The sequence below is a fragment of the Scardinius erythrophthalmus genome (genome assembly GCF_964197995.2).
Source record: "Scardinius erythrophthalmus genome assembly, chromosome: 5".
NCBI classification, from domain to species: Eukaryota; Metazoa; Chordata; class Actinopteri; order Cypriniformes; family Leuciscidae; genus Scardinius; species Scardinius erythrophthalmus.
The window spans coordinates 28,896,577-28,923,615 of record NC_138225.1 but is presented as its reverse complement, the minus strand read 5'-3'; the positions used below and the strand labels follow the sequence as shown (position 1 = coordinate 28,923,615).

General features: G+C 38.2%; 2 protein-coding genes across 11 annotated transcripts in view; both read left to right on the top strand.

Annotated features, from left to right (window-relative positions):
* Window positions 1-19,238, top strand: part of atxn2 (ataxin 2) — a 30,936-nt gene extending 11,698 nt beyond the window's left edge. Inside the window, exons 7-26 of one of the 9 annotated variants that reach the window (XM_081367139.1) lie at window positions 2,150-2,274; window positions 2,443-2,534; window positions 2,641-2,829; window positions 3,367-3,533; window positions 4,371-4,586; window positions 5,577-5,759; window positions 7,932-8,111; window positions 8,212-8,319; window positions 9,625-9,695; window positions 9,773-10,122; window positions 10,356-10,422; window positions 10,603-10,743; window positions 11,541-11,558; window positions 13,182-13,230; window positions 13,507-13,700; window positions 14,422-14,548; window positions 15,851-16,221; window positions 16,306-16,477; window positions 17,980-18,018; window positions 18,543-19,232. In XM_081367139.1, the coding sequence (XP_081223265.1) occupies window positions 2,150-2,274; window positions 2,443-2,534; window positions 2,641-2,829; window positions 3,367-3,533; window positions 4,371-4,586; window positions 5,577-5,759; window positions 7,932-8,111; window positions 8,212-8,319; window positions 9,625-9,695; window positions 9,773-10,122; window positions 10,356-10,422; window positions 10,603-10,743; window positions 11,541-11,558; window positions 13,182-13,230; window positions 13,507-13,700; window positions 14,422-14,548; window positions 15,851-16,221; window positions 16,306-16,477; window positions 17,980-18,018; window positions 18,543-18,571 (2,888 nt within the window). In that variant the 3' untranslated portion in view covers window positions 18,572-19,232. Of the gene's footprint in view, window positions 1-2,149; window positions 2,275-2,442; window positions 2,535-2,640; window positions 2,830-3,366; window positions 3,534-4,370; window positions 4,587-5,576; window positions 5,760-7,931; window positions 8,112-8,211; window positions 8,320-9,624; window positions 9,696-9,772; window positions 10,123-10,355; window positions 10,423-10,602; window positions 10,744-11,540; window positions 11,559-13,157; window positions 13,231-13,506; window positions 13,701-14,421; window positions 14,549-15,850; window positions 16,222-16,305; window positions 16,478-17,979; window positions 18,019-18,542 lie in introns of all 9 variants that reach the window. The other 8 variants (XM_081367137.1, XM_081367136.1, XM_081367141.1 and 5 more) reach the window with 8 other exon arrangements.
* A 232-nt stretch (window positions 19,239-19,470) lies between these two features.
* On the top strand, window positions 19,471-26,594 carry riok2 (RIO kinase 2 (yeast)). Of its 2 annotated transcripts, none has more exons than XM_081365079.1 (10): window positions 19,471-19,668; window positions 21,851-21,989; window positions 22,247-22,363; window positions 22,514-22,689; window positions 23,336-23,424; window positions 23,629-23,820; window positions 23,901-23,993; window positions 24,272-24,697; window positions 25,317-25,407; window positions 26,342-26,594. In XM_081365079.1, the coding sequence occupies exons 1-10, from the start codon at window positions 19,603-19,605 to the stop codon at window positions 26,501-26,503; spliced, it is 1,551 nt and encodes a 516-aa protein (XP_081221205.1). In that variant the 5' UTR covers window positions 19,471-19,602; the 3' UTR covers window positions 26,504-26,594. The 2 variants fall into 2 exon arrangements, with proteins under 2 accessions (XP_081221205.1, XP_081221206.1); XM_081365080.1 differs by having other exon boundaries at window positions 19,496-19,668; window positions 22,222-22,363.
* Window positions 26,595-27,039: the final 445 nt, after the last annotated feature.

Genomic DNA, 27,039 nt, shown 5'->3' with positions numbered 1-27,039 from the left:
ATACATTTGGCTAGAAGGCTAGAAAACCTTGTAAATGGTTGGTTATAAAAAAAACCTGTTAATTGATTTAGGATTAAAAATACAATCCAATAAAAATAGCAATTAAATGAATTGTGATCTGAGGAGAGTTTCTGCAGTGGTTCAAATCAAAATCAGTGTTAAACAAATAATCCAAAATTAATTCAATCATATTGCTTTGTGTCATTTAACCAAATGCAGTAACCTACAAATTATATTGAGCAGATTCGATCATATGTGGAATATAATTTAAAACCAACCCTCTTAACACTGTAAATTAAGAAAACAGCACTTTTTAAAGTTATTATTGTTACATGCTTAATTGGTTGATGTTCATTGGAATATAGGCTGGAGCTGAACTGCCGGACATTGACCCTCCAGAAGAGGGATTGGACACTTCTGGCTTATGTTAATGTTGTTAAATCTCTAAATGAATCTGCACAGCTTGATGTCTGCAGGCAGATGTGTAGGTCAGTCAATACAATAGAAAATGTAATATGCAAAACATTATTTATTTTATCTTTACAACAATGCATGCAACCAAAACTGAACTTGATTTGAGAACTATAATGTTATAACTCCACAACACATCCACAATGGAGAACAAATACAAACACTTACATATAACACTCATCACCATGTTCAGGTTTGACTGTAATATTTTGACATAATTGCAAAAAAAAATACTTGCTAAACTTCGACAACGAGTCATTTTTATTATAATTTTAATTTTATAATAGTCTAAACACAAATCTAAATGAAAATTTGTAAAAAGATGTATGCCTATGAAGAAATTGAGGCCAAACCTTATTTTTCTATTTTTTTTAACTAAACAAGAAAAAATAAATAAAAATATAGACGAGCCGTCTTTTCATTTCTCGTTATTCCATTCCAAATAGGAAATGAAATGCTAAAAATGTACCTGAACCGAAATGCATGGTGTGCTGCCACAGTTTGTTTAATAAACCCTCACATGTTGATTCTTTCCTAATTCTTTTGTGTTACTGTGTTTCCTCTTGAGTTCTCTGTGACCCTTAACCTCTGACTTACTCAAGTGAAGGTCATGTTCTCAGGCATCTCACTTTCTAATTAGCGTTCCTGTTGAATTAATCAAGTTTATTATATAGTTTTAAGGTGTGGTCACATTTGCTTTCTGTTGGTCAATGCGTAAAACCAACTTGAACCCACATGAAAATTCTTCTCCCTCGTGCAAAATTTCTTATTGTTTGGATTCCTTGAAATGACTGTATTTTGACTGTGAAACTCTGCACACGACGGGAAATGTGACTGCACCTTTAGTTTAAGTGTTAGGATTTAATAAACTATTAGCAATGATGGAAATATAAACAGGAAACTATGTTTCCTGTCTGCTTTGGTTATTGGTACAAGATCTTAAATCTTCATTAATAAACTGAACATGATGTCAGAAGAATAAATATAGCTCCATCTTTTTTCTGATAACTATTCATGATTCATCTATGCCGGGTTCAAACTTCACAATATTGTCTATTATGATAATCACTGTCTCAGATTATGTGATGTTGACTCTTAAATTCTTGTGTACAAGAAATGTGTGTGATGTCATCAAGAAGGCGGAACTAGCGACTGACTTCCGGAAACAAGAGCGTAAACAAACAATGTCTACTGAAGCGTCGTGCTGGCATCATAAAGGCAGGAGTATTGTTGTCGTAGCTCCACAAACTTCGTTTCTGCATGTTTGAAAGCTGTGTTCGGAAGAGCCTTTGTGCTCCTATTGGTCAATGGCACAGATGTGACGGAACCTGTCATGGAGGGCCGCAAAAAAAAAAATGCTAGTCTTTCTGTCGGGACGTTGTGAAGCGTCAGTTGTCATCCACGGTGTTACACTATACGGTATAAAACGTTTGATTCTTGCGTCCCGACACCCATTGTCGTTTACGAATCACCACAACACGCTACGTTAAATGGATTGTGCCAAAATCTGGCTAATGTCGTGTAGTCTGAACCCGGCATTTGAAATCATCACTTGTTTTCCACTTCATTGTCACCCATATCTCACATTTTATGTCTCTTTCATAATTATTTGTGTGCTTTTGCATCACCATGATGCATGTTATTTGAATCCTGTTGCTTATTTTGTGTGTTGGTGAAGATAACTTCACTGACAGTGCGGTAAGTGCCCGTCTGAATGGAGAGCACAAAGAGAAGGATCTGGAACCCTGGGATGGAGGGGAGCAGCACATCTCGGGCAGCATGGAATCTCTTGACACTGATCTGGTGAGATGTCAAACAAATCAGGCTTGACATAATGTAATAAATTGCAGTTGGATCATTGTAGAAGTATCATAAGCAGTAACGTTTAGACACTTAACTGTGATTTTTCTGCGGTTACGAGAGGTGTGGTGCGAAGCTGTAATCACATTTTTGAAACTGTCTCCCTCTCAGTCAAATGGTTGGGATCCTGATGAGATGTTTAAATACAATGAGGAGACATACGGTGTGAAGTCCACCTATGACAGCAGCCTATCATCATACACGTAAGTCATCCCATCTGTGTTTTAAATTACCTCTGATGGATATCTTGTTTTGTTTAAATACTGGATATGTGCTGTCTCTCAGTCTGTTTTTTCCTTTTGTTTCCAGGGTTCCCTTGGAGCGAGACAACTCTGAGGAGTTCCTCAAGCGCGAGGCTCGTGCGTCTCAGCTGGCGGAGGAGATCGAAGCCAGTGCCACCTACAAGGCCCGGGTGGCCTTGGAGAATGACGACCGCTCAGAGGAAGAGAAATACACTGCTGTGGTTCGTGGAGAGAGGGAGCTTCACAGCCTCAATAGGTGACGCTTGAACTAGTTACTGCTGCTCTATGTATGTTTAGATCAGGAGATGTTTGTGCTCCAGTGTATTTCTTTCGATGAACAAATAAAAAGGAGATTCATAATAGTGGGTTTTTTTTCATGCTTGTCTTACTCTAAATTATACTAAGAGCAAGAAAAAGCAATTTCATAAGTGTATAAAGGCATATTTTATTCTACTCGTATTACTATGAATGAAAAAAAGTGCAATGCAAAATATGGCAGAATAAGTCCTGCCTTATAATTAAATGAACCAATCGTCCACTCGAACAGGAATTTTGCATTTGGACTAAATATTTCCCAACACGCAAATTTCACATTAAGTGAATGGATAGTGGATCTTTTTACCTACGAAATTATGCTGAAATTCCACTAATGTGACCACACCATTACAACTACTACAACAACGTTATTAGTTGGCACTACATTTTTTTTGTTCAGAACTGAATTCAGTTTTGCTCATTTTTTATTTTATTTTTAAATCCAGAGTTTTCCTCTTTATTTTGTTTACTTAAACAGAGAGAACAAATACATTCCCCCTGGTCAGAGGAACCGAGAACCAGGGATGTCATGGGTAGCTGGTCGTCAAAATTCACCCAGACTGGTTCAGTGTAGCCCTGGGCCACCCACACCCAGATCTGGATCTCACGACTACAACACAATGGATCAGCGTGTGGTCAATGGAGGTACAAGATGATTTGTGATGATTTATGTTGGGTATCCATGTTGTCTAAAATAGCTAGTAACTAGTGTAATGATGCCTCAAATGATCAAATTTGGTAATGTATGTAAACAAACTATGTTTATTGGTTATGCAGCTTTAAATCCATAAATTATAATTAGTGGAGTTACTAGTGCAGCAAGCACTGTGCTTATATTCTCTGGCTGGATCTTTGATAGACGTCTCAAAGTTTCACCTGGTGTCACTTTCAACGGGATCATTCCTTATTAGTCCATTAAAACAGTACTCAAAATTTCCACTTAAAATATTAGAAGTTATAATGAGCAAAAAAATAAAAAATCCCCTTGGCTTTCAATGTTATCTATTAATCCATTGTTCTCTCCTCAACTAACAGTCGATCTTTCAAATCATCTCTCTGGCTTTTAGTCCTTTCATGATAAAAGGATTCGGGCAAGGGAGTACTTTAGGCCAAGACTGCTGCTGTTCTAAGAGAATCTGATTGATCTTTCCAATGTTCTTTCTTTGAAGTCCCGTTGCCTTATTGTTTTCGTTTTCACTACCTCAGAATTAACCAAAGATATCTCAAAATGTGATTTGTTACATTTCGTCCTTGTTCTTTGGTGTCTTGTCATTCTTGCTCAATACTTTTCCATCTCCTCTCTCTACCTTTCCTCCTGGCTAGTAGTTTCGGTCATCATATCTAAAATTCTCAATCTATAAGGCCTTCAGACTTTTCTATTTTCCTATTCAATTTACATGGTCATTTGTTTTCCCTCCCCCTCTCTCTCAGTCAAATGTAGTTTTTCTTTCCTCTCATTTCGGCTCATTTCATCTCTGTCAGGTGCACACCCTTGGCCCTCACGCTGCCCATCTCCCTCCTCTCGCCCTCCATCCCGTTACCAGTCAGGCCCCACCAACTCTCTCCCGCCCCGGGCGGCCACGCCCACCCGGCCTCCCTCCAGACCCCCATCCAGGCCCTCTCGGCCCCTGTCTCACCCCTCTGCTCATGGCTCTTCAGGGCCCCTGTCCACCATGCCCAAACGCCTGTCCTCAGAAGGTACCAGAAATTCCAGACTGAGCAGCCATTTTGTTGTGGCACCACTGCTCAGGTTCACGTTTTGCAATCAGAATGCCTGAATTACGGCTGTCACTAACAGCTGTGGGACTTTCCTGGTGTTTAATAAAACGACTCACTTCTTCTCTTGTTCCATTTTCTATTGCTATCCCTCTTTCTGTGCATGATTGAAGTGAATTTGGGACATGTTTCACCCACTCATTTTCTGCGGTGTAAGGATTGGCATTGTATTTTGGCCATGGGGGACACCACTAACAATGCCCAAGTGTTTCTTTCCAAGTCTGACATTGGCTCGACATTGTATTCTCATACATCAAATGAGAAACTGTCACAGCCTCTTCAATTCAAATGTATATCAGGTAGATTGAGTAGAATGAACTTTTCATTAGGACAGAGCCTTACACATGATATTCAGAAAAAGAAAAAAAGATATTGTGGCACAATTTAAGAATTCATGCCCACAACTTATGAATTTGTTCCCACAATGTATTAATTTGTTCCCTTGTTTTAGTTAAAACATGCCCACATTGTACTAATTTGATTTTAATTTCAATCGTGGCCACATTTTACTAATTTGTTCCCTAATTTTCTTGGCCACTTTGTTCTAATCCTCTCTTTCATTTTATAGTTGTTGGAATGAATTCTTAATATTTGGTCATTATATATTTTTTTTGTCTTCTGCTTTTCATGTGCTTATCATTCTGCTCTGTACATGACAAAGCTACTGAAGGGTAAAACTACAACATTTTCTGGTACCATGTGTTGTAGTGTATCCAGTACATATTGAAATCACAAATAATTGGCATAGTTATTTCCCCTCAGTCTTTGCTTCACATTTGATACTTTGAATGTCACATAGTTCACAGCATCTGCTTTTGGAGAGAGCTACACACTACACATTGATAAGAGATGCACTAAAGGGTGTTTGTTTCTTCTTTCAGAACTTACTCATCTCTATGTTTGTGAATGCAGGTCCTCCAAGAATGTCTCCCAAGTCACAGCGAACTCCGAGACCTCATAGAGGGGCTCCTTGTCGGAGTGGTGGTCCTCCTCAGCCTGATTATATGTCTCCAGGTGGACCGTTGGAGGTTTCTGCTCCCCCTCTTGCTCGCAACAGCCCTTCTGGGGGAACCTGGTCATCTGTTGTCAGTGGTGGTAAGTAGGGTTGGGAATCGTACGAAATTTTCCATTTCCGTTTCCTATTTTTTTTTTTAATTATTAAACCAACTAATAAAAAAATGTAGTAAGGGAAAAATGCACAGTCCTTTTTGGGTTTGTTTCTTATACTTGTCCAATGAGTTTAACAGACTTGTTGGTAATGTCAACAAATTCAACATATTATTTGGCAATTTTTGCAAAAAATATTTATTTTTCAGAAGGAAAATAAACATTTCTGCATTTTCTAGGAGAATTTGCGACCTCTCCTAGCTTATTGTATCTCCAGCAGTGGAGAATACTCTCTCAGAAGGAGTAGAATATGCTTGAACACACATGTAAGATCCAGACAGGTGAAACAGAATATTTTTAAAATGGCATGAATGGTTGATTCATAAAGACCTCACTTGTTTCATTACTGAATGAATCAGCGCTCTAGCGGTTAAAAAAACAGAACGGCATGCGTCTTGCGGAAGAACATTGTAGCCGTAGCTACTTCTCTCTGTTTATGTCTGTGACGAGTCACGCTGGTACTGGGCTTCTCTGCAGCGATGCTGACCTGACCAGTGTAAAGTAGTCAGAGTATAAATGCTTATTACAGGCTTACCGTAGTTATTCAGGATAAAACACGGTTTGAAAAAAGGTGTGATGTACTCGATGTAAATTCTGAACACAAAAAAGTTACGGACTGCCGCTTTAACAGTCGTCTTTATGAATGTTTTGAATCATCAGATGTAATCGACACACTCGTTATTTGAAACGACTTTCAAAAGGTGATTTACTCTATTTTGGTTGCTACCATAGACATCAGTGTTTATACTCGAACTATAAACTTTTATCTCAGTACTTCTGTGATTATTTGAATATTTGTAACACAGAAATATCGATACTGTGTGGTTGAAAAGACTGAAAGTAAAGCTGTTTCATATATATTGACAACTGCTCTCTCTGGGTCAGCGACAGCGCAAACAGATTTGAATGTTCCGGTGTGAAGGTTTTGTCATTTAGGAATAAGATTGCGTTGGTGTTTGAATCAAGATCTTTTAAAGATTAATCGTGCAGCTCTACTGTCTTTATACTCTCTCTCTGCGTTGATATCTGACGCAAAACGTATATGAGTAGCGGGAAGGCTTTTCAGTGCATTCATTACTATTTTAATATTCATGAGGTGAAACTTAGGAATTTTGCACGGTTCCGCTATTTTTCAAAAACACTAACTGTTCTGTCTCTAGTGGTAAGCCTAGATTTTAAATCTGTACCTAGATTTCAGTTTCAGTCGAAAACACTTTAAAGGTCCCGTTCTATGCCCCTTTTCACAAGATGTAAAATAAGTCTCTGATGTCCCCAGAGTGTGTATGTGAAGTTTGAGCTCAAAATACCCAACAGATCATTTTTTACAGCATGTTTAAATTGACATTTTTTGGGGCTCAGAAAAACGAGCCGTTTCAGTGTGTCCCCTTTAAATGCAAATGAGGTGCTGCTGGACGACACAGGGGGCGGAGCTTCATGAGCTCGCGCTCAGTCTGTCAGGACAAATTCATCTCACGGAATGATGATAATATCAGAAACTCTCAGTAACGGTGTTCATTTCGAGTCGGACAATAATGCCTACAGAGTCAGAGTGCTGTATAGAGATGAAACAGGTATGGTTTATTAGTTTAATTACGGTTATTATAACGTATTTGTCATCTGCTTGTAGGCTATGTATCCATTACTTACTAATAGCCTACAAGTCTGCTGTCTGAATGATGATCAAACATGTACTGATGAGTTTAATAAAGTTTATTGTACATCACACAAAAGATGAAGCGTCAGTTTTACTTCAGAAAATCACCGTAAGAGCTGAGTAAACACAGTAGCCTAAGTTATAAGAAGTGCGCAAATAGCCAGTAGAGTTGAGGGAGCATTCCTGTGGGCGGAGGTTAGTCAAGAAACGGTTCTGGTGATGTCACTAATGCAGGATGTAGAGGGGTGTAGTCCAATCGAGCCGTTTTTTGTAGTCAACTTCTGTTAAATAAAATATCTCGCTTGGCATTGAACTTTGAGCTTTATAATTTTACAGATATTATTTATGCTCTAACAGCAACATTACACACTAACTAAAGTTTGAAACATGGAATCGCATGCAACGGGACCTTTAATGCGCACTAATTTTTTTCCCACTTTTCTTAGCACACAGACCTCGTTCACCTCGACAGAATAGCATCGGCGGAGGTGCTCCGAGCTCCTCCTGCTTGTCTTCCCCACAGGCTGGTACAGTGCCAGTAGACTCTATGACTGCTTCCACAACGGCGACTTCCCCCACAGCAGCTAACCCGGCCACCAACCTGGAAGCATCTCCAATAGAAGAGGGTTAGGACGTCCCTTACACAATATGGGGCATTTGTGCTATTCATTTCCTCTGTACCAGATCTTACAACAGCCCTTTTTTCCATTTCTTTTTCTTCTATAGCCAAAGAATCAAGAGTACTAGAGACGAGACAAAATTCTCCTAATGCCAACAAAGAGAATGTGAAGCCTATTGAAGCTTCTGCAAGCATCACTCGATCCATCGGCAAGGGTGTGTACCTTTGGAGATGTCATTTATCATCTACAGCCAGCCGTTTTTGATCTGAATTTTGAAGCTTTTGCTAAAGCTGTTTTTTCTGCATGTGAATTTTGCTGTGTTGACACAAAGCATGTAGAAAGCAGAAATTGCAAGTTGTCAGTATGAATTAAGGATTTGGCTTCTAAGAATTAATTCTCTTTCTCAAAATTGCTGATACTGTAAATAGAGTGAGAAATGACTTTTTCAGTTTATCAAACTGAAACTAAAATCAAACACAAACTGCAATAAAAGTATAGGCACGGCATATGCATTAAAGCTGTCACAATATCAGATTTTCACTACACAAATTCACGATAATGACATTATTGCGACATCTATAGAAATTATGAAAAATAAGTAATGTTATCAGTCACATTCCTCTTTTAACTGTATAAAATACATGTCCTGTTGAGCACCTTCTTCAGACTGGGGTCTCTAACACTTACCCCTGGTTTCACAGACAAGGCTTAAGCCTAGTCCCAGACTAAATTGCATGTTTTGAGCTGTTTTAACTGAAAGCAATTTGCACTGATATCTTAAAATATGTCAGTGTCTTTGTTTTGTCTCAGGATGCACACCAACAATGTTTTTTTCTAAGGCACATTTATACAAGCTACTTAAATGTTTTAATTGAACTAAGGCCTAATCCTGGCTAAATCTAAGACCACAGAATCCAAAAAACTGTATTTTTGGTGTGGGTGTCTAGTGATTTTGTGCGGCTGTAGTACTGTAGCTACTCGCTGCGTTGTTGTTATCTTTTTTTCTGTCTTATGACTGGTGTCTACCAGCATTATGGGCAGTTAACATGTCATGTCTTTTGTGTACATAAGTTTGTTATTTTAAATGTAGACGTGCGACAAGTGCGCTCAAATAGAGAGCGACGCAATCATGACGCTCAACTTCTTCATCTTCATGGAGAACACAGCTCATGATTGCTTAGCAACGGCAGTGCGCTTTTAGAAAAGAGGAGAAAGCGGTGCAGTCTGCGTTTTCAGACGCGACATGTGAACGGCCCCTTAAGGTGCAATACCACCATCTACGCGTCAGCCAAATAGTTATTGCCACTGGATTATTTATTATATGTGTAGTATTAACACAATATCAATTCATTTTAAAAATATTTCGGAGTCAGACATTTTAGTACCAGTATATCGCGACACCATTACATGCCTCATGCATGCCATCAAACATATCTTAGTGAAAAATCTAATGTAATTGTGAATTATTTGTAATAAGTGTGCTTTCTAAAATGATTCTTTCACTTTTTGATCTTCCTAGGGCCTCTCAGCATGGCTCCAGATCACAGGAAACAAATAGATAATTTAATAAAATTCAGTGAAGATTTTAGGGTAAGTTTTTTTTCTCTCCTTTTATATGAGTTTCAGCAACTGTACTTCAGTTTATTGAATCCCTTCATCATTTATAGTTGCAGTCTAGCTCAAATTCAGATGCAGTTTTTGATCCCATGGTGAACAAGACTTCAAGGGACCTTGGAGTGAAGCCAATTGATCAAGCAGCTGAGAAGAGCACAGTAGATTCAACAGGACCCAAAGTCTCCATGGAGTCCGGCGTTAATGAAGAAACCTCCACTTCTGTGAGCGTCGCCCTAGCAGGAAGTAAATCTGGTACCCCTTTACTCTCTCCTTCCTCTGCTGTACCAGAGCAGAAACGAGGGCCTGATGTGACATCTCAGGGCGTCCAGACCACCTCGCCTCTGGCCAACACTGCTGCAAAAGATAAGGATGAGAAGGAGGAGAAGAATGACCCTGTAGCAGAGTGAGTCAGCAGAAGAAAATGAAAAGGCTGTAGCATTGGCAATGTGAATCAGTGATAGAATTCATTGTCAAAATGATAAATTATTTTTATCAAAAGTATAAAGAGGCTTAAAAGAGGCTTTCTCAGCAACATGATGCATGCCAGTAATAGATTGTATTGCTCATTCCCCTGAGAAATGTTCTTGTAGTATAGTAAATAAAACCATGTTGATTTATTGTTTATGCACTTTTTAGGAGTGTTAGAAAATCTACTCTCAATCCCAATGCCAAGGAGTTCAACCCAAGGGTTTTTTGCTCCCCTGTAAGTAAATCAGTTCTTTGTTTTGTCATTAAATGAACTGAAATCAACATATTCCCAAAAATATGTATTTTTTTTTTTTGAGACAAAATATTATTGTACCTTAAAGTCAGCTCATTTTGACAAACTAATATAAGATAGAAATGTAAATGTATAGAAATTTCTTTTTAACTGTTTCCTCAGCCTAAACCAGCAACAACCCCCACTCTGACCCGGCCTCAGGGTCAGCCCAGCCCTTCCATCGTAGTACAGCAGCCCCCTGCCGTCTATGGCCAGACCATGTTCCAGATGTACCCTCTGACCCCTGTGAGCCCTGGAGTTCAGGTGAGCACCGTTGTATGAACCCCTCTTGTCAGTTTAATCTAATTCGTTCTGTGCATGGAAGCCTACGTTTGTACTAAAACATCAAAAAGACATTTGTTTTTATTTTAATTTATTTTCATTCATGTGCCAAGATCATTGATGTCCTGATTGTGTTCATACTTCAGCCATTCCTCCTTTACTTTCATTTGTCAGTTGCATTTGCAAAGTGTCTGCATGTATAACCCATCAAATGATTGCTCAATTGATGATTATGACATGATTGCCGTTTTAATTTAATTCAGTAAGAAGGGCCAGTAATGGCCTGTTCATTCTAAGTTTGGTTTAAATAAATGGTATGAAATTTTTAGAATTCATAGGTGTGCACTGGTTTATTTAACAGTATTGTGCAAAAATGTGGACTTTGTGTGAACTGACCTTAAGGTCCAAACATGATAAAGTACAGATGGTTTTACTGGTAGCATGCTGTAAACCTTTGGAAGGAGCTCATGGTTCATCATCAGGCCAAAAAGTTGCACCACACTGATGTATGATAATATATTTACTAATTTACATTTTTTTTCTACTGACCAAAATAAAAGCTTTACTTTTTTGAAAATATTATGGTGTAGAGTGGAAAACCCAAAAGCAATGGTTCAGTCGTTCATTTTCCTTTGTAGCCTCTCTTAAAAATACGTTGATTCATCTTTAGTTACTTACGTGTTCTAGAAAACTAATCTTATGCTGAAAAAAGCAAGTGATAATCACACTAAAGACTGGTTCTTTTTGTTTCTTTTCCCTCTTTCCTCTCTCTCCATTAGAAAAGCATTATCTGGAAGGTTTGTGCAATTCTAAGCTTTTTTTTCTACTGAAAACGTGTATGAGATTTTTGCCTGCATAACTGACCAGCAGATGTTGGTTTGCTCGTTTCTTACTGCTGATCAGTTATTATTATTATACCATGGTCTGTCTGAATTCTCTATTGATACTTTGCAGTCACGTGATATCTGGCGGGCAACAAACACGGTTAGTGCATCCAATCGCACAACAACTATCTGGCATGTCGTGTTCTTGCCCGCCAGCCAGTACAACTGACGTCACGTGCAAAGTATCAATTCTCATTGGCTGGAAGGTGTGCAATAAAACCGTTTAATGCACCGGTAGTTCAGAGTCAGTTGAATCACCGTTCTATATAAATGCGCTTTTTTCATTGAAGCACACGGACACATACATCATTCACATTGTTTACATTGAACCAGACAAGCAAACGTCACTCGGAGATCGCGCTGCACACACAGAAAGATTCAGGAGCACAAAAACTTGACAACACTGCCCTGCGACTTTCATTAATAAAATAGATTTGCTACTGAATCGCTACATTACTGTATATTTCTCAGCACTGTGAGGGGGTTACATTGCTGGTTTTGAAATAATTAAACTCACAGCTTTGTTGTTAATAGAGGGAAACGCTGAACAGACAGGTAATTCACACACGCATCTGAGAGAGAGCGCTATATAATGATTTCAAATAAATCCTACTATTCATTTATTGTAATAAATTTAATCTTACAAACTATTTTATCTCTGTATCTGATTCAAAGCGGGCAGAATGCTAGATCTAACGAGTCGTAACTGACAGAAATAAGTGTAATTTTTACCCTTCCGGTCAAATATTGCACTGCAAACATCAATAACAGTTTTAAGTTGTCAGTGCTGGCAAATGACCATGGTATAAGCGGGATAATCCACGACTAGCTGTGCATTAAACGGAGGCTTCGCGTCGGGTGGTTCTTTGCCGCAACGTTAAGCATTAAAATCGTTTAGTGCACAGCTAGCCGTGGGTTATCTCTTACTTATTAAAATTTCCATACTGTTGTCAAATTTTTTTTAAACTCTCATTACATTTTTAGCTTACCTTATCAACTAAGATTTTTCAGTACTCTGAATGAGCAGTTTTTTTGTTCTTTTTTGCTTTAAAATTGTACTCAAATTTTGTTTACATTTACCTTATTTTTTATTTATTTTTTGGTTCTGTTAGAGCATTGAAGCTTTGTTTGCATGAACCCTTGACCAGAACAGGAAAAAGCCAGAACGTTGTGTGGATTTATGTCAGTCTTTTTTCAAAAGCATTGATGTGTGGATATCTCATTGTTTTTAAACAATCCATCAGCAGTAGAGGACACCAATTTTCTGGGTCTTTGAGAAATTGAGGATGAGGGGTTCAACATTGATGTAATGTGTACAAATAGCTTTTTCCTGTTAGCACTTTGAGACAAGAAGAGAAAGTGCTAAAAGTAAATTACAGAAGTGATCAACAGAATATGATACATGATAGTATTAAGATGCATCAAGCAAGTGTTTTTCAAGACTGTGAACTAAGTTAAAACTCAGAACATGTATGTAATTCTGCATCTCAAGTTCTGCTCCTCATCTTTTAGCCTCCAACCATGTACCATGTTCAGGTTCCTCATATGGCCATGAACCAGAACAAGCCCTACAGACCAGGTAAAGGTGAGAATGCTTATCTCTCAGTGTGCATGCTTTTTAAAGCTGCTTTCAAATGTTAGTTAAGGCTGTTTTGCATCGTCTAGTCATGAGCTTTTTCAATGTGAGGGAATCACACTATATATTCTTGTGTATTGATTTTGTAGATTGTTTGCCGGTCTGTGCATTTAGGAAATAGGATCTGTGTAAAATAGTTTATTTTTCATGATGTTCTCTCAATCTCTAATGATTTAAGGCAAAATGCCCTTTTCATTCTCTCTTCTTTTCTGTATCTGCTTGTAGTACCGAACATGCCACAGCAAAGGCCAGACCAGCATCACCCACCTGGCACATCTACAATGATGCATCCAGCTACAGCTGCCGGGCCGCCCATCGTGGCACAGAACACAGCCTACTCCGCCCAATACTTCACTTGTAGCCCCCAGCAGTTTGCTAGTCAACCTCTGGTACAACAGATGCCCCACTACCAGTCCCAGGTACAGTGACTTTAGAGATCTAATTTCTAACGAGGAATTACTAAAGCAGAGTAGTGATGAACTCAGCCAATAAATGATTATTAAAAAAAAAAAAAAAAAAGAGTAACCCTTTGTCTGAATATGCTTTCTTCCCTACCAACCTCTTTAATAGTAGGCAGTACATGAAATTAGTATGTTCAAATTTCTACTATAAAACTGTGAGTGAAAAGTTCCTGAATGTTCCTGGATTGAGTTTCTGAAGTTTGCATCCAGTTGACACTGTATGATTCAATATGGCTACGTAAGAGGAGTTGTGAATGGCAGTGATATAACTGGTGCTTTAGGTCACATGACAAAGCCAACATGACGGATGTAGTACGCCCGGATTTCATTCATACTATATAGACTACTTTTTTACTGTTTGCTGAAAAGATACCAACAAACAACGGTGAGAAGTGTAGGAATCTTTGATTATTTTGCTTAAACCGTTGTTGTGGATTGTTTGGATACTCTGAATGTCTTTAAAATCTGCTTTATGATTGAGTGATGTCATTGAATTGACTGGGTAACATTTGGACAGATTCTTTTCCCCATTATACAAGAAAAACACAAGTTTTTTTTTTTTTTTCTTGAAGAAAATTCTTAAAGGTACTATCTTGCAGACCATTTACTGTTCAACTGTTCTTGTCTTAAACAAGAAAAGTGAAAGTGATTAGTATGATGCTGGGTTCATGTGTTTCAGACCCAGCATGTGTTCAGTCCTATGATTCAGGGCAGTGCGAGGATGATCACCCCTCCTGGCCACGCTCAGCCTAGCCTGGTCTCTTCCTCCACCAATCAGTATGGTGAGCAGACGCATACTATGTATGGTAAGAACTCCCCCAGCAGCCTTGACAGCCCACTTTACCCCTTTACTGTCATACTGTGCTAAAAATCACTTTTTGTTGCCTCTGAATAGCTTGAAGCTACAGAAACCAATGTTGGTCTTTGTAATGAGACACACATTAATGACTTGAAGGATTAGTTCACCCCAAAATGAAAATTCTGTCATCATTTACTCACCCTCATGTCGTTCCAAACCCATAAGACTTTCACTCGTTTTCAGAGCCCAAGTGAAGATCTTTTGGATGAAATCTGAGAGATTTCTGTCCCTCCATTGACAGCTATGCAACTACCACTTTGACTCTTCAAAAATTTGACTAAGAGATCGTAAAACTAATCCATATGAATTGAGCAGTTTAGTCCAAAATTTCTGAAGAGACTTGATCGCTTTTTATAAGCAACTTCACACCGCATAGACAAACGCTAACTAACACGTTTGTTGGGTTTTTGTCGGATCACCCAGTTGGCGTCTGTTGGCATTGGTTCGAGTTTGTTTTCACCTGACTGAATATGTTCAATCAGCATTTATCTGTTGGGGCAATGTAAACATGACAGTTATTTTTCATAAAATTCTAAATCCAACGGCCAACTTGTTTGTTGGCGTTTATCTGTGCTGTGAATTGGCCTTATGATGAACAGATTTAATTTAGGCTTTTATTCACATTTAAACATTAATCAGCAAACATAAACAAAAGCTTAACCGAACCTGCTTCACGCACGAAAACAAACCTCAGTTGTTGCTGCGTAACACACTGGTTCTCGCTCTTCAAGTGAACATGCTTGAGCTTCCACTTACCACAACTGATGTGTGAGTTGATGAATGTTTATGTGAATAAAAGCCTAAATTAAACCTGTTAAAAATTAAATAAAAGCATAAATCTGTTCATCACATAAAGTGAACAAGTCTCTTCAGAAAATTTGGACTAAACCACTCAATTCATATGGATTAGTTTTACAGTCTCTTTATGAACTTTTTCTGAAGCATCAAAGTGGTAGTTGTGTAGCTGTCAATGGAGGAACAGAAAGCCCTCAGAGTTCATTTGTTTTCAGAAGATGAAATAAATTCTTACAGGTTTGGAACTAATCCTTCAAGGAATAAAGGAAAATTAGATGCTATTTTACTTAATGTAAATATGTTTTAATGATAGACTTCTCTTCCTCCTGTCATGTTTCTTGTTGTTGTAATTAATGTGTTATATCTTTCTTTTTGTTTTTATTTGTTAACAATCGCATTCACTGGATTTACTTGACTATCAAACATTATAACTGCTTGTAATTTTTTGTTTCAGTGTCACCTACCCCCATTCCTCAGCAGTTTCCCCACCCAAGCTCCACCCTGCACCCTCATCCTCAGCACCCTCAGCCCTCTGCCACCCCGACAGGACAACCGCAGCAGGGTAACCAGCACGGAGGCAGCCATCCGGCCCCCAGCCCCGTTCAGCATTCCCAGCACCAGGCTGCAGCCCAGGCCATGCACCTGGGCAACCCACCGCAGCAGCAGATGTACTCTGCCCTGGCTCCAACCCCGCCCTCCATGACCCCCGGCCCCAACCCTCAGTCCCCTCAAGCCAACTTCCCCTCTGCTCAGCAGACCGTCTACATCCACCCCCAGCAGGTGCAGCATGGGTACAACCATAACCATATGGCTCATGTGCAGCAGGTGAGTGCTAATGAGTCAGACACCAGGATTATAAAAATACTAAAAATACTCAGAGGATATTAATCCTTCACTATGTCTCTAAAGGCACACATGCAGTCAGGGATGGTGCCTCAACATCATGGCACTCCTTCCCATCCCACTATGATGTTGATGGCCACACAGGCTCCTACTGGCCCCCAACCTGCGCTGCCCCAGGGCACTCTCAACCCCATCCCTGTGTCATCAGCCACACACTACTCCTACGCTCTCGCCCCTGGTAAGAGCCTTTCTCAGCTCAACTGAACACATTGAGAATAAATAAATACAGTATAATTACACATATATATATATATATATATATATATATATATAAATATATATATATATATATATATATATACACATATACAACCCTCTACACACACCTTGGCAATAGAATCGCCATTGGCTAGTACATTTTTTTTTTGTTTACTCGCCAGACTGAGGTAGACAGATATATATAATATAATATAATAGCACAGCTTTTTAAATATCTGAACGGACACTCTTAACATCAGTCAATCAGGCATTATATTTTGATGATATGATAATCAAGCACTATTTAATGATAGAACTGTGATTAGGACTAAAACTTGGTAACCATGTATGAATGCATAGTTGTCATTTTAACAGAAAAAATAGATCATAGTAATAGATAATATTAATTATTCTAAAAAGATAATAATACTAGTAACAATATACAGTGCATCTGGAAAGTATTCACACTGCTTAACTTTTTCCACATTTTGTTATGTTACAGCCTTATTCCAAAATTTATAAAATTCTTAATTTTCCTCAATTCTACAAATAATACCCAATAATGACAATGTGAAAGAAGTTTGTTTGAAATCTTTGCAAATTTATTCAAAATAAAAAACGACAAAAATCACATGTACATAAGTAATACTTTCCGGATGCACAGTACAACGCACTAAGGATTGATGAGCTGCTGGGTCCATGAATATTAATCACGTTATCAGCATTCGCTCAAACTGATTTGCTGAAATCAAAACAGGGACGGTAATAGATGAGCACCAGCCAATGAGATTGCAGTTTGCGCATTACTTCTGCCCACTACCGGAGAAACCGGCATGTCTTCTGCTTGTTCTTAAAAGCTGAATAATTCCAAATGAACTCTGTTTTTTTGACTGGAAAATACAACAGAGAATATCGGTTACATGTAACGATTTGATTCTGCGTGGTATGTAAGACTCTCTCTTTGCGTGTGTGTGAGAAACACCGCACTCTCAGCAAAGCGACAGCACACTAGAGTTTACGGTACGTCAAATACAGGTACCCTGGCCTGCACATCCATTGAGCTGCATTGAAATAGTACAGAATCTACAGATTGCGTGACGGAGAGCGAAACTCTCAAGCGCAAAGTCAGTGTTCAGTGAGTGAAAATATATCTATGCTTAACTTATACTTAGCCTCTAACACACACACTGGTGAGTAAAATCTAAGAATTTATTTGCCAATGGCTCATGATAGACATTTAGTCGCCCAGAGTGAAGATTTATTTGCATATGCAAGTGATTTACTTGCATTGTAGAGGGTTGATATAATAATACTCAAATTAATATTATTATTTTGAATAATTATTTTGTCTTATCTAAAAATAATAAATATTGCATAACTATGTTTGTTTCATCTAATTATTAATAGTAGTATTATTACGTTTTTTTGAATTAACAAAATAATAAAATACTTTTTTTTCCCCCTTTTTTATTGAAAACAAAGATCTAAGGTTCATCATGGGTGTTACAATGTCAGGTCACAGTACGTTTTCAACATACATCTTGATATACAATATATCACTTATAAATGTATATACATAATTCATTTTCCCCAATACTTGCTACATTTTTTTTTTTAGTTAACTAAATGTGATTTCAGTTAATTATGGCTTTCCTACTGGCTACTACTATACTAGTATTTTTCCTTGTCTGAAACAGTTTTTGGTATTTTCCCGAGGTGCAATGTAATGAATGAATAGTCAAACTCTACTAGTATTTTTTTCAATTTCAACCACCACCTTTTGCCAATAAGTTTGTATTTTCAGGTAGGCCCTGAAAAAAAAAAAAAAAAAAAAATGTTCCACATTCCATATAATCTTGAAACCACCATTTTGTTGTCTTTTATAATGTATGCATTTGAATATATAGTGATCTGAAATTTCTGTTTTGCCTGTAATGTTAGTAACATACTGTCTGACTTGTGATGTTAACTGTTGTACATGTGTATTTAAGTTTCTCTGTTCATTTTGCTATCAAGTGTGTAAAATAAATCATTGTGTGTTTCAGTGCAAGCTCACCATCAGCAGCAGATGTAGACGATGAAGACCAGAGAACAGCAGTCGAGTTGAGTGGCTCCTGGTCCTTGCAGAGCTATCTGGCCCCGCACACCACTTACTGGCCAACCAATCCTTACCTTTCTCTAAACATCCCCCTAAATGGCCACGAGAACCTCTATCATGCTGCTCTACTGCTACCCACCACCAGTGATTAAGAAACATTAACAGCAAAGATGTGGTGAACTGTGGCTTTTTTTTTTTTTTTTTAAAGAAAAGAAATACAAGAGTTTTAACGAGGAATCATTTTTCACGTTTCAGTGACACTAGAACTCTTGCAGTGGGTCCTAACAATAGCAAAAAAGCCCAGAAGAGTGAGAAAACTGCATAAATAACTGGAACGTTTCGTCTGCACCTTCTAAGTTAAAGATAATTCTTCCGTATATTGACAGTATTAACATTACTGTTAAATGCTGCTGCTATAGCTGTGCTCAAGACCTTGGGGTAAATCAACACCAACAAAACGGGAATGGTTGTAACCAAACTAAACACAAGAAACTTCCATTAATGAAGATGTTCGGCAAAAAAGAAAGAAATGCAGATAAATTATTTATTAATTTAATCTGATGACAAAACCCCATTTGACTTGACCGTTATAAAACTGTTAAGTTAAAATAACTTTTACTTTGTAGATAATATAAATGAATTTAAAAAAAAAAAAAAAAACATTAAAAAAAGTTTTAAAAACTTCAACATGTCTCCATTGTTTTATTTTGTGTCATTTGTTATTTCCACTTGACGAGATTCAAGATCCTGCTTGAGCTTTAAATAATGTTGATTTGCTCGTTTGTTGATATGGCACAAGTACATCAGACGGCGTTGCAGAGCGGCACATGCAATTCTACTCCAGGCCGCCAGGAGAAACACTGAATCCGTCAACTTCAGGGATGGGCACGTCAAAATACTGTGCTCTTCCGGTTTAAACATGTGGAATGGCTGGTTGAGGTTGAACTAAAAACGCTTTGCAAGATATAGAAACCTTTATAAAATTAGGTGGAAACGGGTTTGCCGTCATGGGCAAATTGAACGTCGTTATCCTGAGGTATCTGTCCAGAGATGATTTTAGAGTCCTCACAGCGGTATGTATCCAATCTGTTTACATAAATTTGTCATCCTGTATTTTTAACAGCCATTTGAGATAAAGACGTCTGTGTCAATCAAAATTAAGATTCTCCCTTTAGCTAAATGCATACTATTAGTTCTATCATGGCATATAATGTACAGGGTTGGACAATGAAACTGAAACACTGACCACAATAGTAACGTTATTGGATGTTTCACGCCTATAAATGCGTGGCCTGGTGGCCAGTCTTCACTGATTTTACATTCAGTAAGAGTGTGAAGGTTGACTTGGCAGAGCAATCGCACAGCTGTGCATAAAATACTGCAATTCACACAACACACTGGAGACATATCAGAGTTCAATAGAGGACATAGTGTTGCTGCGCTTCTCGCTGGCTCATCTGTGACCAGGAGTCAGGACAGCGAGTCTTTGTGGTGTATTGAGAGCAGGGTTTGAAATTAACTTTTTCACTCACCGGCCAATTTGGCCATTTAGAACTTCTAGGCTACTAGCCAAAAAAAAAAAAAAAAGAAGAAGAAGAAATGACCCAGATTAATGTCACAGCTTATAAATATATAAGTAAGTTTTGGATTTCATACATTCGTTTCTTAATCAATTAAAATCCTGTCATCCAGCATCTCATCCCTTCCTCTTTCATCCTCATCACCAAAAATGTATTTTAGGTGGACAGATCAATACAGTACAAAGAACACCAAAAAAATGTAGGATGTTGGAAAAAGAACAATGTCTTTTCTGTCAACCAAATGCTTTTTAATCTCCGCTATTGCTTCAATGCAAATATTATTATTGTTATTTGTTGCGTAGTGACGTGTCTGTTGAAGTAAGCCAGATGTGTGCAGATTCTGCGCAATACGTTGTATTTAATATATCATGATGACTCACGAGTGTTTGCACTAAATCTGCACAGATTTGACTTACACGAACTTCTCCAGCAAAGTGAGTGAATATAATAACGCTCCAAACTGGCTAGTGCTTTGACAGCGTTGCCCGCCACATGTGATTTTTACCTGCACTTGGCAGGTTGGCAGGTGTTCATTTCAAACCCTGATTGAGAGCTATGGTATTCAGGGTAATGTCGGCATACACCACATACTGTATGAAGAACCACATCCAACAGCAGTAACTGTCGAAGCAAGAGAAAGGGCTGTCCAGGCAAGTACTAACCCGGATTGTATCCAAAATCCATAAAAGCAGCTGCCAAACTCACTGCAGAATTAGAAGACTCTCTTTCCACCAAAACAGTTCGTCTGGACATTCACAGAGTCAATATTCATGATCGGGCTGTTATTGTCAAACCTTTGGTCACTCGTGCCAATGCCAAACGTCAGTTTCATTGGTGCCGACAGTGCAAATCTTGGGCTGTGGACAATGTGAAACATCTATTGTTCTCTGATGAGTCCACCTTCACTGTCTTTCCCACATCTGTGGGAGTTACGATGTGGAGAACCCCAAAGAGGCTTAACACCCGGATTGTTGCTGCCCAGAGTGAAGCACAGGGTGGATCAGTGATGGTTTGGGCTGCAATATCATGGCATTCCCTACTGTGCTTGATGAGCGTGTCACTGCCGAGGACTACCAAACCATTCTGAAGGACCATGTCCACCTAATGACTCAAACAATGTACCCTGAATGAGGTGCCGTGTATCAGCATGATAATGCACCAATACACACAGCAAAACTTGTGACAGAATAGTTTGAACATGATGAAAGGAAAGTTGAACATCAAACAAACCTGTCACTTTGAGGTATTTTGGTCAGAAAACATTTTCCTTACCTGTCTACTGTTTGGAAAGAGGAATGGCTCAAAATCCTTTTGGCCACTGTGAAGGACTTATATCTGTCATTTCCAAGATTAACTGATGCTGCATTCGAAGCAAAAGGAGGCCCTACACCATACTAATACATTATTGTGGACTAAAACCAGGTGTTCATTCTGTTTATGAAAATTAGTGAACCTTGTTGAATTTCTGTTGTCAACTGTTTCAGAGAATGTAATTATACAAATTATGAACAAAATTATCACATTTCAATTTGCTTAGTGGGAAGAGAAAGAGATTTGAATAATTACGGGTTTGCTCAGATGGAAGTACAAACTAAAAGATCTGATTATGATTCAATGATCAAGTTTTTTGCGTTATGCCATTTTTTTTCTTTTCTTTTTTCTTCGGTGTGCACAGGTGGAAATGGGCATGAAGAATCACGAAATCGTCCCAGTGAATCTGATTGCGTCCATTGCCAGTCTCAAACATGGAGGATGCAACAAGGTTTTGCGGGAGCTGGTGAAACACAAACTGCTGGCCTATGAACGCAGCAAAGGTAAATGTGTTAGGCTTAACAGTGTAACAAATCAATTATTTGTTTATTTACTTTTTTTTAATGCATTTCTTCTTTTAAAAAATGTAATGTGTATGTGAAAGGGTGTATGTTTGTGTACTTGTTCTGTGGTTATAAAACAAGAAAAGGACAACAAACATATTGGGAAAAAAATGTGTTAGGCTTGATATCATCCTTCAGTTTCATTCAATAATGTTTTTGTGGATGAGTGCAGCTTTGACCGTGTCGCCTCACTGTAGCTGTGCAGGGGTATCGGCTGAATTACGGCGGCTATGATTACCTGGCATTGAAGACACTTTCATCCAGGGATGTTATTCTGTCTGTTGGAAACCAGATGGGAGTTGGCAAAGAGTCAGGTCAGGACAATTTTTAATTAGAATTTATTTTTAGACGTTAAGAAGTCTGACACATTTTTAATGATTAATTTTTTTTGTCCATTCTTCCTCAACCCTTAAATAGTTTCACTTATCATAAAGGAGACTTATAGTACTTGTTTTATATTTCAGACATTTACATTGTTGCAAATGCGGAGGGGGAGCAGTTTGCTTTGAAACTTCACAGACTGGGTAGGACATCCTTCAGAAACTTGAAGAATAAGAGAGATTACCACAAGCACAGACACAATATGTCATGGCTGTACCTGTCCCGGCTCTCTGCCATGAAAGAGTATGCGTACATGAAGGTAATATCCAAATATTCCAAGAGGATATTTTCTGTACTCGAAGGCACTCAAACTAAGCTGATATGAACCTCTGGTGCTTCTGCTGTAATACCAATAAAATCACAAATACGACGTCAGATCAATGCTCTACATCTTTATTTTAGTGTGCGTGTGTTTAAGCAATTTAAGATTAATATAATTTAACAAAATTGATCGAGAACCACTGATATAGCAGATGCTTTTATCTTAAGTTTCCCATAGTGTCCCATAACTAACAACCAAAAATATATATATATTTTTGCCACTGTCATTTTCAACCTACAATATCTTCTTTTGTGTTTGAGTATGTGTACTCTCTGCAATACTTGACTCTAATTGGTCAATCACAGCATTCTGAGGTCTAATATTTGTGCAGTGCCAACCAACTGTATTTGCCTGTTGACCCTTGCAACCAATCTCCTACATTGTGCTAGATTCAAATCTTCTCTTCTGAAATAATTTTAATGTAAATCGATATTTTATGTCCATTTATTTGGTATTTGAGCTGCTACCAGCTGTTGCTTGCTTTACGATATATTAAAGCTAAATCTATCCAAATAAAACTCTTAGTTCTTGTTCGGGGTAATGTTTGTCTGGATGTATTTTAAGATTCCTTGTTTTTCAACAGGCATTATATGACCGAGGGTTTCCTGTTCCAAAGCCGGTGGACTACAACAGACATGCAGTGGTTATGGAGCTCATTAATGGTTACCCACTGTGAGTTTACCTGCACTTTGCTTCAGATGAACACACTCCTCACACACTACTTTTTACTTACTAGTATGTCATGGTCATTGATAACTATGCAGTGGTGTGCTGTATTAATCTATCTTGTACCATACTTTATTTGAAAGGACATAGAAAAACCATTTTTTGTTTATTTATTTACTTGCGTTGACTGTTGCTGTATTATTTACACAGGTGTCAGATTCGACAGATTCAAGACTCTGCTACACTGTACAGTGAAATCATGGAGCTAATAATCAAACTTGCCAATCATGGCCTGATCCACGGAGACTTCAATGAATTTAATCTCATGCTCGATGACAACGACCGCGTCACAATGATTGACTTCCCTCAGATGGTCTCCACCTCACATACAAATGCTGAATGGTGGCTATTTAACCTGATAACAAACGGATAATTATTTAATAATAAGCACTCGAACTAAGTTTTTAATTGTTTTCCAAAAGGTACTTCGATCGAGACGTCAAATGTGTTCGAGATTTCTTCCTCAGGAGATTCAACTACGAAAGTGAACTCTATCCAACATTCAAAGATATCAGGTAATTTTTCTAATAGCTTGCTTTATTGCATAGTCTAGACCAGGGATGGGCAACTTCAGTCCTGGAGGGCCACTGTCCTGCAGGGTTTAGCTCCAACCCTGATAAAACTCACCTGCCTGTAGCTTTCTAATAATCCTAAGATGCTGATTAGCTTGTTCAGGTGTGTTTGATTAGGGTTGGAGCTAAACTCTGCTGGACAGTGGCCCTCCAGGACTAAAGTTGCCCATCCCTGGTCTAGACTTTATAGACCGAGCTAAGTTACGCATTTCTCTCCACAGAAAAGCATGTTCGCTCGATGTGGAGATATCAGCTAGCGGCTACACCAAGGAGCTGCAGCAGGATGACTGTTTGCTTCACCCTGAAGGTCCAGAGGGTGAGGGACTCAGTGGAGATGAAGACGATGACATCTCAGAGTCAGATGATGACACGCATCAGGCAGCCTCAGAGGACGTTATCAGCATGGAGGAGTATAAACATGCCATGCTTGAGCTGGAAGGGCTAAAAATCAGCAAGGAGACTCTATCAGAAGAGAACGACACAGAGGAACACGAGGGAGCTCGATGTCAAGAGGAGATCCCCGCAGAGGACATTCAGAAAGAGACCGTTTCTGACATTTCCAAAGACTTGGGAAGGGATGAGGTGGAAGATGAGTGTCCTGATTTGGTTGACCTTTCTGCATTCAACAAAGAATTCAGGCCTTTCAGGTAAGGAGACCTTTATAAGTCATTTATTTTAAATGATCAAATATCAAATATATTGTGACTTTTTTTATATCTAAAAATATGATTTTTAATATTGCAACTTGATTGCACACACACAACCATTTTCACACTGCTATATAGCTACTGTTGATATTGTGGCTTATATCTTAAAAGGGTTATTTCACCCAAAATTGAACATTCTGTAATTTACTTGGATCAAGTACAAGTACAGTTGAACTTCAGTTTACTATATTTGATGTGCTCTTTGGATGTGCGCTGATCAATGTTTAAATGTGACTAAGTCTAAATGGAATCTGTTTTTAATTTAATTTCAACTGAAATATCTGCTACCGGTGAAAAAAGTATTTCTAACGCAAGCATTCTTCAAGCTGACACATCCGGTCACAATGTGACATATTGGGTTGGAGAGCTGCAGTGGAAACAAAGATAATCTGTGAATTATGACCTTAAATGACTTTTGTGCTTTTTTGATGCTTGACACCCTGTGATTGTTGTGAACTTGAAGATTTAGAATTTTTGTGTGAACTAAAGTATTCCTTCATATAAAACCCTTACTATTACATATGATACGTATAATGAAATAATGCATGTGATCCCACAGAGACCAATTGAGCCTTGAGAACGTGGACAGGAGGAGAACAATCAGTGAAATGAGCACTGGAAGTGTTGGCAGTTGTTCAACAATTCCACCAGTGAGTATAACCCTTTGAATTTCTTTCTATGATTAAAATTTTGCTTCCTCATTCACAAAAGCAAGATGCAGTCAAAACCTTTTAGGTTTGCATATATAAATGCAAAGTTCCTTGGGGAAAGAAGCCAGAGTCTGTTTGCACTATATGTCAACAGTTTTTGGATGCTATGTATACTTAGTGCAAATAGTGGCAGATAGTATTTGTACCTTTATTGTATTGTAAGGAAGTATTATTATAAAACCGTATGCAATAAGAAATTCAGTGTATGTGTTTTTGGGACATTACTTGTTCCAAATCCCTTCCCTACATTTACCCCCAACCCTAACCATGTTGAAGCTGCTGATAAGTAAAGTTGTCCTCAGAGGTCCAGGAAAGGGATGCCATTGTTTTGAGCGTGGTAACATGAGCTACATGTGTCGCAGTCAATGTTCAAGACCATCTGACCATCGTAAGGACACCACATCCAGTTTAATTTAGAAATACCAGTTTAGCACTTAATTCCCACAATTAAATATCTAAATACCTTTAAAATATTTTCTTAATTGTTATTTAAAGTAACACCTCTCCAAGCTGATATGCAATTGGAAAAGGGAGAAGAATAAGTTCGGAAAAAGGCGGATTCGAACTCTGGTTGTTTGCGTCAAAAGCTATCGGCAACCAGCTTTACTTTCCACGTCACTACTTCTGTTTAAGATGGGTTTCTTTTGTCATTTTGTCCCAGAATTAGGGGTCCCAGACACAATTTTGTCCCAGAATTCATTTGTCCCAGACAGAATTAGTGTAAATTGCCTCTGCCAACAGGGTGGGCTATTTGAACTTGGTGTAAAAAAAAAAAAAATAATAAACACTCCAGATCACTTTTTAAACTTAGCTTTCATGATGCAAGTTTGATTTATGTTGTTGTAAGTAATGAGCTGGATGTGCCCCTATACAGGATGTCATCAGGCAAAAAGTGAAGAGACAGCTCACCAAACAGCAGAAGGCTGCTCAGAGAAGACGTCTGCAGAAGGGGGAGGCCAACCTGGTGACCAAGGAGAGGAGAGAGAATCAGAACAACATCAAGAGCAGTTTGGATGCTGATCACTTCTGGGGCTGAGGATGGAAGAAATGACCTCAGAACGTCTAACAGTTTTCAGTGTCACTTGTGTATGAAATTAATTAATAAAACATCTACATCTAGAAGCTGAGTTGTGGTTAGCCTTATTTATGTTTGAAATATACCACATAAAGTTTAGACCTGGTTTTATTTCAAACTAGGACTACATGTATTGCATGTATTCAGGGATTTTTCTATCTATTCGATTTTTCGATCTATTGATTCTTAGATAGTGAATAAACTTTGAATAAAACTTTGAATAAAACTCATATTTAACAGGCATTCTTTGAATAAAATCAAATATAAATAAATTTAATCTGTCATTTGCAAACCTGTAGCATGGTATTGTAAACAAAATAATGTCAACGCCTTCAAACTGTTCAATAAACTTTCAGAATCTGTCGTTTTTATTGTGTTTGTTTGTTTTGCAGAAACTACTGATACTGCAACAAAATTGTAGAAACGGCAAAACTACAGCTGCACTCAAAAAATATGTTTTTAATCCATTTTCGTACCGTTGCTCATAAATTCTTCGC